We start from the raw sequence: 14,722 nt of genomic DNA on the forward strand, positions 1-14,722 counted from the left end.
GGAAGGATTGAGGGTGGGAGGTGCGGGTGGGTGAGACAGGGGAAAGTGGGGCGGGAAAATGGAGAGAAATTTATTTGAACAACAACAAAAAAAATACATTAAGTACATCATTTTCATGATGTACTTACAATATCATTCTCTTTTCCTAGGTTGTCCTCCAAAGGAGTATGGAGCGAGTACAGTCCTTTTTTGTAAGAAATAAATGTCGTCTCCCTCTCAATCCAAGTCTTGTGGCAAAAGAATTAAATATTAAGGTGACACATAAAATAGTTCATAGTTCATTTCAAAATAATGGGTAGGAAGAAGGGAAATGGGCAGGTACGCTTAAAACAAGGATCAAACCTACCTAAGCTGTTTATAAGCATTTGCAGATGTCTGTGGGATAAGGCCCATATTTATCTCAGTACATTGTTACTAATCTCCATTACTGAAAGAAAAAAAGTATAAAATTATTTACTACCTCAAATGAAATTATATTTTACTGCAGTATGAATAGTTACATGAGAGGCATATGTTGTTAATGCTGATGGTAAAACTACTTATTCACAGATAAACACTTTTTTCCCCTTCCTTGTGAATAATCAAATAAACTCTTTCTGGGTTTATAGCACTTTGAAGAGCAGTCAGAAAGTAGTTGAGTAATCATCAAAATTGAGTAATTTTATTTTGAACTGGGCTAATATTAATACAAATATGGGTTTTCTCTATTATGAATTCTGCAAAAGCAACCAATTAATTAATCCATTTGAGGGGTTTTTTTTGGTTTTGTTTTTATCTTTTTTTGTAGAGCAGGAAGTTTTTATTCACTCTCCAAGAAAGGAGAGGGGCATGATGTGGAGAGATTCACCAGCCTAGTTTGTGGTTTTCAAAGGCCAGGGTATAGCTGTTCATAATGGAGTTTCAGATTTTTTTTTTAAGATGACATGCATGGCTGCTCTTCCTTAAAATTTAGGAGTGGATGCCTGACTTGTATAAATATGACATTTGGGGACAGAGTGATTACATTTTCTTCTTTGGTTTGGTTTGTTGTTTAAGTTAGTCTCACAGTCTTAAATTAGTTTTTTTAACCAGTTTGATTTAAAATAAGACTGTAATTGTTAATTGCATCTTTGCTAATGTAATTGTTAAATTTAGTGTTGCTATTTGATTCCATGGCTAATTATTAATTATAATAGTAGTATAAATTAGAGAAGTAAAAATCTCATCCCAGATTACACTGATTTAGAGCAAAAATAAGAGTACACAAAATGTCTGTCCTCTGTTGGGGAATTATGACACTTAAAGCTCAAACTGTTAATAGTTTTTGTCTTAAGTTTTTAAGGTTTTGCTTCTCTGCTCAAAGAGTAATAGATGATATTTTACTCATATGCTGTGTTTTTCAAAAAGTATGTTTATATACCTTTTACCTGCCAGATAATTGGAAAAACAGCTCTCCTGTGTCATAATTCAGAGAAACAAGTGAAAGGAGGAATGCCTAGGACAAAATAAAAGTCTTAAACCCATTTGCATTCCAGTGTTATCTTTCTAATACTTAATGTGTTATATTTGTAGTCTTGTTCCTTCTTCAGTTCTAATGCTGTGCCCCTAAAGGTTACAATGGTGAATGCTGATCCAATGGGGGAAGAAATTAATGTCATGTTTAAGGTGAGCTAAATAAGGTTACTTTGTTTTTAAATGGTAATTTAAAAATTCTTTTTTCAAATTTCTTTTCCAAAATTGCAAAAGTATTTTTATTTATTTAATATTTAATTAAATTGAGTAATTACATGAAATACTATCACTGACATAAACTGTTCCAAAAAAGATTTGGGAGTAAGTGTAACTCTGGGCTAGAGCTGCTGCCGTGCTGGTTGAGCACATCCAGGCGGTGGCTTTCACACACTACTTTCCCTTCCCCCCTTATGGTATGTAATCTATGAAGTATTTTGGGAAGGTACAAGTTTCATTTTGTTTTCTTGATTTCAAGGTTGGTGAAGATCTTCGGCAGGATATGTTAGCTTTACAGATGATAAAGATAATGGACAAAATCTGGCTTAAAGAAGGACTAGATCTGAGGATGGTGATTTTCAAATGTCTCTCAACGGGCAGAGATAGAGGTAAATTTGTTGGCTATGTCTTGGTTTCTTTTTTTTATTTTTATTTTTATTTTTTCATGAACTTAGCTGAGAGTTTGCATGCTCTAAGGATCCTGATGCTGGGAAGCTGTGGTCTTAGTTATTTCATATTTTAACTTAGTGTTACTTTATTGATTCATTTCCTCGTGATTAAATAACTCAGTGAGTAGCCCTTATTAGTAAGTGCTTTTCAGTAACGAGAGGTGTCCATTAATTGACATAACAAAGACTTTGTGGTCTGTAGCTTTTGACCTTATAATTAAGGCCATCTCTAAGTTAAACCAACTTAAATTTCATTACTGCAAAATGAAATAATGGTTACAAAGTATTTTTCTACTAAGAACAAACTTCATCATCTTATTTATTGAATGTTTTTTTCATTTCCACATATAAGTATGAATAATAACAGTACTACACTTATAGACACATTGCAATAATTAAATGAAATAATAAAGGTAAAACACCCTAGTATCTGATACATATTAGCTACTCAGTAAATCACAGCCATTATTGTTCTTACTCAACAAATGTTTGTTGTGTATCTACCATCTGCAGAATGTTAATAGCATGTAATGCTTATATTTTAGAGAGAAGCAATTGAAGACATACATATGTAATTAGAAAATACTTTAGTAAGCCAAAAGCTCTAAAAATAACTGCAGCGGCAATGCTGTGGGTTTTAAAGGACAGAAAGATCACTTATGGTTAGTGAAAATGAGAAATGCTTTCCAGGTTATAATTATAGACAGGAGGAAGTTACCTGAAAGGTTATCTTATCTAATCATCCTTCTAATATTTGCCATTCAATTTATGCTTAAATGCCTATGGTGAAGGAAGTTCACCGTATTTCAAAGGTAGTCCATTGTGTCCAGATTCTCATGGCTGTAGAATTCTTTCTTGTACTCAGAAGAATGGGAACCAACTTCTGGTTTCTTCTAACCATCAGTTCCAGTTCTCATCCTAGGCTATCATAATTAAGTCAAATCCTTCTTCATGATGATCTGTTGTGATCCTGAGTAATTTGTACATATGTATGTTGGGTTTTGAAACTAGAAATTTGTATATATGTTAACAGTTTGATTAAATGTAATCATAGAATCAAGATGCAGGTACTTCTTGCAAAAGGATGCCGTCATGAACTATAAACCAGATGATGCAACCAAAACAACATAAAAGGTCCAAATGAATTCATGCTGCCGTCTGTGACCAGACGACTAGGATTGCTGCCTAGCTCCGTGCACTTTCTTTTGGGAAGGCCTGCAGGCCTTGGCTTGCTTAGTTTCTTCCAGTTCTTGTCCAAAGCAGGTCTCTGTATCCATATCTTATTTTGATGCCAATGCATTTCCTTGATTTTTAAAATATATAAAGCTGATTTTTTTTAATTTATTTTATTTATTTATTTATTTTAAGACAGAGGGGAAGGGAGGGAGAAATATAAATGTGTGGTTGCCTCTCATGAGCTCCCGAGTGGGGACCTGGCCTGCAACCTACGCACGTGCCCTGACTGGGAATTTAACTGGCAACCTTTGGTTCACAGTCTGGCACTCAGTCCACTGAGTCACACCAGCCAGGGCTAATTTTTAAATTATATAAATAATATATGCACATTGTAAAATGTCTGTATAGCATGTAATTGAAAAGGAAAACTTAATTTCCTCCTACACCTCCATCCTTATCCTAGGCTCCCTGCTCCCAAAATATAATCACTTACATAGCCTTCTGGGAATATTTTCTGTATAGTCCAACATACATAAGTCTTTTTTTAAATTTTATTTATTTTTAGATAGAGGGGAAGGAGGGAGAAAGAGAGGGAGAGAGACGTTGCTGTGCGAAAGACACATCAATCAGTTGCCTCCTGTGCACCCCTAACTGGGGACCTGGCCCACAACCCAGGCAGGTGCCCCGACTGGGAATCCACCCAGCAACATTTCAGTTCGCAGGCCACACTGAGTCCACTGAGCTATACCAGCCAGGGCATAAGTCTTTTTTAAAACACAAAATGTACAACTTTCCATCTGGATTTTGCCCTTAAAAACATATTTTTGAGGTCTTTCTATATAAACACATAGAGATCTACCTCATTTCATTACATTGTGTATATGTCCCATAATTTATTTTTTTGATATTTGTTTTAAGGGAACTATAAATAGAGCAAAAAAAAGAAAAAATGATTTGCCCAGCCAAACATGTACATTCCAGTAGGACAAACTATAAGCATAGTTTATATGCTTATATAGTTTATATGCTGAGACTTAAGCATATGACAAGGACAATCTTAATCTTAATCTATTCTTCCCTTTGAAAGGGCTTAATCTGAAACACTCATACTTTGTCCAAATACAAGACTAGAGAAAGTATTTGTGAAAGTATTTTGAGAAAATACTATGTGACAGCATGTATCCTATGAGTAATTTTATTAAGGTATTATCTACTTAGTAATTAAAATTGTTATTTGGGGGGTGGATAGCACATGGATGTACAGAGTACAGAGTCTCAAAAAGTTAATTAACTTTGACATTGTGGGTCTTCCAACAATAATAAATAATTTTGATTGCTCACATTTTCTAGCATGGGCTGCCAGAGTTGATTTTTTAAAAAGTGATAATTGCCAGCTGGTGTCTTACGTCAAAGCTTGAAAGCTATACATTTATAAAGGCTTCCTTTTGGAAGATATTTTCACATATCTTAATGTTCTGTTGTTAAAGGCATGGTGGAGCTAGTTCCTGCTTCAGATACCCTCAGGAAAATCCAGGTGGAATATGGCGTCACTGGGTCCTTTAAGGATAAACCACTTGCAGAGTGGCTGAGGAAATACAATCCTTCTGAGGAGGAATATGAAAAGGTGATTAGCATGTGTCCTTATTTTAAATAACTTTGTTAAAAATGTATTACATAGATCTAAAGTGCTTTTATTTTTCAGCTCTGTTTCAGCTATTTAGTCTTAAGTCATGAAAACAGTATTTTTCTCCAAGTACAGGAAAGAATGTAAACCCAATGCATTTAATAGCAGGAATCTGAGTGAAACCAATGCCAAACCAATGCAAAAACACTTCTCAAACATGTATTTAGAGGCCAGAAAAACAGGTATTTTTGTAATCCAGAATGTTATACTTCACGAAAATCTTGGAAAAAGTTAGGGAAATAAGTACAGTGACTATGTCATGTGGTAGTTAAGAACAAGATTAGGGGACAGACTTTCTGTGCTTGAATTCAGGTCCAAAGTCACTCACCAGCTGTACAACCTCAGGCAAGTTATTTAACTTCTTTGTGCCATAGTGACATCTGTTATAAAATGTTATAGTATTATGTTTTTATGGTATTACAGTATATATTATGGCTGTAAAAAATAGTACTATAGGTTATATTGTCAGAGTTAAATGAATTAATAATTTAAAATGTTACATAGAGTAAATTCTATAATTGATAGCTCTTTTAATTGGAGGCATCAATTTTTTGTTTGAGAATACTTTTGTATTACATAAGAGGAAAGGGATATCTCTTAGGACATAAGGCTTGTAATGATCCTAAATTGGCGTAAGGAAAACTCAAGAATACTTTCAATGGTGGTATAAGAAGACCGCAGTTTTAATGTCATTGCCTGCCTAGTTTATGTCAAATCATTACTATATCACATATGCATATGGGTATGTGCAAATGCTATCTGTTGACCTAAGAAAGTAAAGTAGAGGAATTTCATTGGCCTTTTAAAGTGTTTTAAAACATTTCCTTTTCTTTGTGGTTTGGGGAAAGCAATGTAGCAGAAGCCAGTACTTGTTTAAGTAATGCTGGCTTTTTTATGATTCCACATAACTTGACACTAAATAATGGTGAAGCAACACACATGGCCTATTATGCATTTGGCTTTTTTATGTGGGTAATATAATATAGAGGAGTCACATTGCCTGGGTTTGAATCTTGGCTCTGCCACTTAACAATTATGTGATCTTGGACAAATAACCTCTCTGGGTTTCAGTTTCTTTCTTCCTTTTTTTTAAAGATTTTATTTATTTACTTTTAGAGAGAGGGGAAGTAGGGAGAAAGAAGGAGAGAAACATTGTGTGGTTGATTCTTGCATGCCCCACCACTGGAGACCTGGCCTGCAACCCAGGCATGTGCCCTGACTGGAAATCGAACCAATGACCTTTGGTTCTCAGGCTGGCACTCAGTCCACTGAGCCACACTAGGCAGGGCTGTGTTTCAGTTTCATATGTAAAATGGCAAGAATAGTACCTATGTCATTGGTTTGTTAGGAGATTTTAAGTGAGTTAATGTATATATCCATCCATCCAGGCCAACAATATATACATACACACACATATATTGTGAGAGTGTGTGAGGGAGAGAAACAGAGAGAGAGTAATGGAGTACGTGGTTTTTGATAAGTGCTATGTAAACATTTTTTAAGATAAATTTTAAAATTTATTTATTGATTTATTGATTTATTTATTTTTTAGAGAGAAATATCGATTTATTCTTTCATTTATTTGTGCATTCATTGGTTGATTGTTGTATGTGCCCTGACTGGCGATCAAACCCACAACCTTGGCATATCAGGATGACGATCTAACCAACTGAGCTACTTGGCCAGGGCCAAACATTTGCTATTGTTATCACCATCAGTAATGATTTCTGGGGGCTTATGGAATAAAATGAACCATATGGAATAAATAGAACCATATGACTGCTTCATTCAGAAATGTGATATCTTGAGAACAAACTAAATGCACATGTTTTAGATAAAAATTTTCATTGTATGTGTCCTGCTGTATCCTTCTGTATGATATTACGTTAGTAATTTAATTCCAAAACAGGCAGGACTAACATGTCCAGCTTTGAGGAATTTAACAGATGACACATAAGGAGTTACCATACTGGCAACAGAATACATTAATTATATTATTGGATGTTTCAAGATATAAGCTGATTTTCTTTACACAGGCCCTCCATACAAGTCAAAAACTAAAATAGAAAAATATTCTTTTACTCAGATTAATCTTTGTCTCACTGAAACCACTTGCGGTAAGCAGCAGAGCCTGTGAGGAGCCGGGTTCCACAAACATGATGCTTAAAGATGCTCAAAGGCAGTATATACCCTATGTAGGGCCTGGTGGCCTCTTTGCTTATTAAAGGACAAAGCTAGAGAGAAGGGGCAATATAACCCCCTTTGGAAGGGTATTTTTGTTTTTGACCTGGGAAAAGGCTGGCTTTTCCCATAATCCATTTTATCAGCTGTTCAGAAAGTAGATTACAGTAGTGATTTCAAAGTGTGATGAATTATGTTAATCTTTGTAATCTTGCCTCCTTGAGAAATAATTTTTTTTCCCTAAAATAATTTTATGTCTTTATTACAGGCTTCTGAGAATTTTATCTACTCTTGTGCTGGATGCTGTGTAGCTACGTATGTTTTAGGCATCTGTGATCGACACAATGATAATATAATGCTTCGAAGCACAGGACACATGTTTCACATTGACTTCGGGAAGTTTTTGGGCCATGCACAGATGTTTGGTAGCTTTAAAAGGTACTAATATTGTTTTTGAAGAAAAGTGAGGCGCTTCCAATTTCACAAATTAATGTCCCAAGCCTTCCCTTTTTTCTTGCTGTTCTTTGTCTTGTAGTTCCTTTTGAGCATAAAGGGGTTTGAAAAAGCCCTAAGAAAGAGATGACTTTACCACAAGAATGAGTGTGTGTCTATAATCTTTGCTGAAATGAATTAGGGATATTTTATTTTGTCTAGTTAGTGATACCTAACTAGAAATGTTACCATTTGTATAATGTCAACAAGTACAAAGTTTTTCTCTGTGTTTGTAACTGTAACTGTTTGATCTCTGAGTGTGTGGATTTATAAATAACACCTTGGGGAAAAGTTCGTGTGTAAGTTCTATCTAAATGAAGAGATTGTATGATGACTTTCCTGAAAATGTGAATTTTTAAGAATTATACAGCTTCAAAACTGTCTCATATTAAGTTTTCCAATGGGAAATTGCTATGGCTCAGATAGCTTAGTTTAATAACCATGTAATAGCAATTGAACTGTTTGAATGTCTTCTGTAAGTAATACTTTTTATGTACTTTTCTTTTCACTAGGGACCGGGCTCCTTTTGTGCTGACCTCTGATATGGCGTATGTCATCAACGGGGGTGAAAAGCCCACCATTCGTTTCCAGTTGTTTGTGGACCTGTGCTGTCAGGCCTATAACCTGATAAGGAAGCAAACAAACCTCTTTCTTAACCTGCTTTCACTGGTAACTCTGTTCTTTACAAGCATTTAATTTTATATTAATGCTTCTGTATTTCAATAACTAAAAAAGGATATTTTGTGATTTTGGAATAAGATTTACTATATTCTCAAATGTCAGATACATTGATACCAACATCGTTTTTAGAAAATATAAAAAAATAAGTCACAAGAGTGGTTTTCTTGCAGGAGAGGAGTGATAGTAATGGGAAGGGACCCTGAGGTCTCCTGGGATGCTGGCAGATGTGTCTTAATCTGGGAGTGTTCAGATTGTGTACATTCATTAAATTGTACATTTAAGGTTTCTGTTCTTTTCTGGATGTACACTAAATAAAAATTAAAAACAAACAAAAAACCCGCTACGATTATTGTGACTGAAATTAATATTTTTTAAAAAGTACTAGACAAAAATATGTGGGTTTTAGTTTATATTCCATAAACTGACTTTGTGACTTCCAACAATTGACTTCATTTGCTCAGTATTTTTCATTTACTAAGAGAATAACTTAGGTTTCTAAAACACAAACTCCCCAAAACTGTGATTGTTTTTATTTTAGTTCTGATTACCTGGAAAGCTTTTAGGGGAAGGATGGGGAACAGATCTTTTTAAAAAATTAACTCAAACTTTTTTTCTCTTTCTATAGATGATTCCCTCAGGGCTACCAGAGCTTACAAGTATTCAAGATTTGAAATATGTTAGAGATGCGCTTCAACCCCAAACTACAGATGCAGAAGCTACAATTTTCTTTACTAGGTAAGCCATGCTGAAGTATATTAGAGAAGACACATAGGAAATTCAATTTATTTTCCTTGTAAACACATGCTATAAATAAAAATTCTGATTTATAGGGGAAAAAATTGATTCAGAGTATTGACAAATAGTAGGTTGTCAGAAGTTTATTTACTGAATAAATATAAAGGATTTGCAACATTAAAAAAAAAAGTAAATTTAGCCCTGACTGATTTGGCTCAATGGATTGATCACTGGTCTGCAAACCAAAGGGTTGCCAGTTTGATTCCCAGTTAGGGCACATGCCTGGTTTGGGCCAGGTCCCCAGTAGGGGGCGCACGAGAGGCAACCACACATTGATGTTTCTCTCCCTCTCTTTCTCCCTTCCCTTCTCTCTAAAAATAAATAAAAATCTTTAAAAAGAAAAATTAAAAAATACAGGTATTTCTTAAAACATCCCGTTTTATTTAGTATATGACTTCAATTATAAAATCCTATTTATGAACTATTATGTAGAAGTATATATTCTACAGTGCCAAATACGAGGTTTTTTTTCCTTAATCTGTTTTTGAGGATTTGCTATAACAATCTTCATGGGTACCTTATATCATTAAAACAGCAAACTGCAACCCTGCTCCTGTAAATTGTTATGATATGATGTAGTACTTGAAATACATACCAATGATTGCATTTGAACTTGTCATTATTGCTGTAAAGGCAAATACGTTCTAAATGCCTGATGACCAGGTTGATCAGTGACTAGTTGTACCACTTCATTTTAATGCTATGGCAGGGAGGGGCACAGGAGCTCATGTTCTTTCCTCTCCTTTTTCTCTGGCCTTCTTCCTCTCAGTGGAAAAGAAGTAGAAAACACTGGGCTGGATTTCCCTAGCCTCAAGAGTCTGGGCTGAATTGCACTGAAGGAAGCTGATTTTTAAATAGCCTTCCAAACTAATCCTGATAATTTAGGTATTGATGAGTTTTTCTCGTTGTTTTTCTTTAAAGATTTGTTGGCTCCTCTGGGTAAGGCTGAAAAGCCAGCATATGTTAGTCTTGATCTGTCATAACAAAATACCATAGACAAGGTGGTTTAAACATCAAAAATTTATTTTCTCATCGTTCTGGAGGCTGGGAAGTCCAAGATCAAAGTGGTAGCCAATTTGCTTCCTGGTGAGAGCTCTAACTTGCAGACTACTGCCTTCCCACTGTTTGCGCGCATAAAAGAGGGAGATAGAGCAAGAAATCATGAACTTTCTTGTTTCTTCTTACAAAGACACTAATCCTGTTGGATCAGAGCTCTACTTTTAACCTTAATAGCCAACTCTGTGAAGGCTCTACTCCTTGGGGCTTCAACACGTGAACTTTGGGAGACACAAACATTTAGTCCATAGCAAGGCAAGAATCTTTGTATGAGGATCTCTTACCTCTCTTTCTGAATCTCCTTTCATTTTCTGGATTTCTTTATCCTGTTTTTCAAACTTACTGTTTCCTTGGCTTGCCTAAAATGTTTTATCCAGGCCTGCCTTCCAAATTGATTCTCACCAAATTCCCCATTCTGTTAAAACTTATTTTACCAACTGAGGGAAGTTTTAACTATCTGATGGACTCTGATACCAGGTTCTACTATTTTACTATTTGAAAGAAGAGATTTTTTAAAATTTGGATTACTTTGAATGGCTCCTTCCGTACCTGTTTAGTTGTTACCATCCCTGTTTATTACAAGGGAGTACAATAATGAAATCATCTTTTTGGCATTATACCAATCATCTATCCCTAAAAGGTTTTCATTAGTATTCGGCCCCAGAGGGCTCAAGAAATCAGAGCATTTTTTGGAGACAGTGGGATGGGATGGAATAGAGTCTTGTGCTAAAAATTTTCTCTGGGGTAGTATGTATTTTAATGGGTTTTGGCCTATAGAACAAAAGGAATCCTTGGCAGAGTGAGAATCTACTTAATATTTTAAAAGTAATGTAAGTATTTTCATCTTTTATCATGTTAAAAGAACATGTTGTCGTGAACACTTACTGTTAACACATTTTCTGATTATTTTGTAGGCTGATTGAATCAAGTTTGGGAAGCATTGCTACAAAGTTTAACTTCTTCATTCATAACCTTGCTCAGCTGCGTTTTTCTGGTCTTCCTTCCAATGATGAGCCCATCCTTTCATTTTCACCGAAAACATACTCCTTTAGACAAGATGGTCGAATCAAGGAAGTCTCTGTTTTCACTTATCATAAGAAATACAACCCAGATAAACATTATGTAAGTTTGGTTTGATTTTGGAGACTCACACTAGCAATATTGTTGCCTTTTCCTCCTTCTTGCACTGACTCTGCTGAAGTTTCAAGCACTTGTTCTTTTCATACTTCTTTCTTCCATGGATGGTCCAAAAATAAATAAATATACTTGGAGCATCCCTAATTGTGTTTTGGCATTTATTTCTTGGTAGATTTTCTCCAAAACCATGAGGGACAAATGATATTCTTCTTTTCAGAGACAAGACTAAAAGGATAGTGCTTTTTCTTCTTATCTTCAATTTGTTCTTAATTTCAAAGGTAGAGCTTGTTCATTGTAACAAATTCAACCAGTAGAGAAGCATATAAAGTAAAAGTCCCAAGTTCTTAATATACTCTCTAGGGATGATGAAGTAGTATGACATACACACAGACATACGAAGTTTGTTTTTTAAAAACAGGATCTTCAGTGTGCTTCCCCCCTGCCCCTGCCAGTAGTACAGCATTATCATCATTTTTGCTGTTCTATTTCAACCTTGTGCTAATGTTTACATTGGATAATACTTTGTAGCACTGTCTTTAAATTTTTGACAAATTGATAAATTTTAGAAAGTGACTTTTATTTTAATTTTCACCTATTTTATTAATAAATTTTTGTATGTTTACTAATCATTTTATTCTAACACCATTTTATTGAGCAATCCATTTTCCCCCAATGATTTATTATGCCACGTTTAAATACACTTAAGTTTATACATGTCCCTGAATTTATTTCTTCCATAGATAAATCTGACTCTGCATCAGTATTTTGCTCTTTAAAGTACTTTGACTTTACAGTAGTTTAAACATCCAGGAAGATAAGTTTTCCCTCCTGCCCCAGCTGCCATAAATTTTGCCTTTTTAAAATTTATTCTTCTTAAATGAACTTACTACTTTCGTTGGAAATGCACTACTTTTATAAACTTGGGAAGAACATTATTTAGTCCTGGAAATAGAATGACTTTCACATTCCGGTTTCTGTTTTTATATCGCACAATGGTTAAGGTCACTCTGAAAATATAGCTAGATGTGCTATAAATACGAGTTTTATATTTGCTGTTTCCTATTGGTGACATAAATATTTCCAAGTTAAAAACACTCAGATTATATATAACAGTGGGGAATTTTCTGTTGGGAAAGGTTTTATTATGAACCTAATGTGTGTGGGTGTGATTTCTCCAGATTTATGTAGTCAGAATTCTAAGGGAAGGACAGCTTGAGCCATCATTTGTGTTCCGGACATTTGACGAGTTTCAAGAACTTCACAACAAGCTCAGTATTATTTTTCCACTTTGGAAGTTACCAGGGTATGTTCCTGTTCATGTACATTAATACTTTGTTATAGGAAATTATATATTTATTATTGTTTTGGTCAAAAGTTTTTTCTTAACACTTAGTAAGATACTCCATACGTGACTTTTTCCTTTGTAACACAAGGGCCTAATACAGTACTAGACTTAGTTAAGGAACTTAAGGTTTTGATGAATGAGTTAATGAATAAACGATCAAAATCTTAAATTTTGGGATTTTCCAGCTTTCTAATTTTAGTTGAAGCTTTAAATTTGTTGTCTCTACCACAGAAAGCAACACAAGATATTAATTTGGAATCTTGGTTTTAAAAAATCAGACTTTAAATCACTGCAGAAATAATCTATTATGATCATACTGAGCTCCTCGGAAAAATAAAAAACTGAGGCATTGAGATTGTTAATCAGAATCTTAGTGCTTAGTTTTGTGTCTGATACCCTTTGGAAACCCTCAGTTTCAATGTAGCTGATGACAGTAGATTTCCTACATCAAGTTGCTTATATTCTTCTCAAGCTAGGTATGAAAAGTAAAGAGGCAGTGAAGTGGGTATCAGAGTTTATTTCCATGTGCACTCTCATTTTTCCACTGCCACCAAAATAAACAGAGTTAAGATCATCTTGACTTGGGCCCTATGTCATTTGTGGATTGTATTGGTACCTACTATGGCTTTGGCTCATTAATGATTATTTTGGAGGATATGATTTGCATATAAAATCTGTGAATGATTAATTTTGAGAAGAAATAAGTGAAAATTATAGCAAATTATCAAAACTATGCACCTTTTTAACCAGGTTTCACAAAGGGATAACGGATACTGGAACTATTTCATCTCCACTAGTTGGAAGAGAAATCACAAAATTTACTCTATTAGTAGATTAAGACTCTAGTTTGTATTTAAGATAATCAAAAAGTGTGTTTGTAAGTAAATACTGTACTTGATTCTATAAGTACTTCCAGATGAAATAATTTAAATCCTAATTGGTATTGTTTTTCTTTTGTAGCTTTCCTAATAGGATGGTTCTAGGAAGAACGCACATAAAAGATGTAGCAGCCAAAAGAAAAATTGAGTTAAATAGTTATTTACAGAGTTTGATGAGTGCTTCAACGGACGTGGCAGAGGTGACTGTCCTCACTGAAAAGTAACATGCTACTTTTTGTGCTACATAATATTTACACTAATAGATGTTTTTCCTTTTCTATCTTAGTGTGATCTCGTTTGTACTTTTTTTCACCCTTTACTTCGTGATGAGAAAGCTGAAGGAATAGCTAGATCTGCAGGTGAGATACTATTTTTTTCTCTTTATTGGTAGTTCATGGCTTCTGTATGGCAAGTCTAGAGCTTCTCAGTGGATGTGACAGGGTAACAGCAGGGCTGCTGGCTGTGGTCCAGTGAGATGAGGAGGTGTTCTTTCTAAGCTGGTCTATTTCTAGAGAAACATAATTTTCTAGATAAACATAATGTTATAAACATAAATAGAAATATTCTATGTCTAGAATAAACCACTAATTCTAATAAACATGATGTTTTGTAGATAAACATAATCACAAACATAAACAGAATGTGATTACTAAAGAAGTATACATCCAGTGGCCAACCAGATTCTTTACCCTTTTTTACCACGCATGTGATGGTCCTGGAATTAAAGCAAATTTTTTTTTTGTGGTAGCCTGAATCACTGCAAGCAAGATAAAATAAAGATGAACCTATTTATATTTTCACATGCAGGTCCCTTCAGTCCTACTCCAGGCCAAGTAGGAGGGTCAGTGAAACTATCTGTCTCTTACCGAAATGGTACTCTTTTCATCATGGTGATGCACATCAAAGATCTTGTGAGTGATTACAAATAATGGTGATTGCAGAGAAAACCCATACCTTGGTAGGAAGCATTACTGTTAAGGGAATGTTTTTCTTTGTAGGTTACTGAAGATGGTGCTGACCCAAATCCATATGTCAAAACGTACCTACTTCCAGATCCCCACAAAACATCCAAACGTAAAACCAAAGTTTCACGAAAAACTAGGAACCCAACATTCAATGAAATGGTAAGTTAAAAATCATT

General features: G+C 34.7%; 1 protein-coding gene across 1 annotated transcript in view; it reads left to right on the forward strand.

Annotated features, from left to right (window-relative positions):
• The window catches only part of PIK3C2A (phosphatidylinositol-4-phosphate 3-kinase catalytic subunit type 2 alpha), an 85,900-nt gene that overhangs the window by 66,447 nt on the left and 4,731 nt on the right, over nucleotides 1–14,722 (forward strand). The window contains exons 20-32 of the mRNA XM_054586035.1: nucleotides 150–254; nucleotides 1,552–1,644; nucleotides 1,967–2,096; nucleotides 4,820–4,956; nucleotides 7,466–7,635; nucleotides 8,202–8,358; nucleotides 8,996–9,105; nucleotides 11,136–11,343; nucleotides 12,537–12,661; nucleotides 13,664–13,781; nucleotides 13,868–13,940; nucleotides 14,389–14,492; nucleotides 14,580–14,705. Of these exons, the coding sequence (XP_054442010.1) occupies nucleotides 150–254; nucleotides 1,552–1,644; nucleotides 1,967–2,096; nucleotides 4,820–4,956; nucleotides 7,466–7,635; nucleotides 8,202–8,358; nucleotides 8,996–9,105; nucleotides 11,136–11,343; nucleotides 12,537–12,661; nucleotides 13,664–13,781; nucleotides 13,868–13,940; nucleotides 14,389–14,492; nucleotides 14,580–14,705 (1,656 nt within the window). The remainder of the gene's footprint in view (nucleotides 1–149; nucleotides 255–1,551; nucleotides 1,645–1,966; nucleotides 2,097–4,819; nucleotides 4,957–7,465; nucleotides 7,636–8,201; nucleotides 8,359–8,995; nucleotides 9,106–11,135; nucleotides 11,344–12,536; nucleotides 12,662–13,663; nucleotides 13,782–13,867; nucleotides 13,941–14,388; nucleotides 14,493–14,579; nucleotides 14,706–14,722) is intronic.

The sequence above is a fragment of the Pteronotus mesoamericanus genome, unplaced genomic scaffold, assembly GCF_021234165.1.
Source record: "Pteronotus mesoamericanus isolate MK-2021 breed Mesoamerican mustached bat unplaced genomic scaffold, CSHL_Meso_final contig_90, whole genome shotgun sequence".
Taxonomy (NCBI): domain Eukaryota; kingdom Metazoa; phylum Chordata; class Mammalia; order Chiroptera; family Mormoopidae; genus Pteronotus; species Pteronotus mesoamericanus.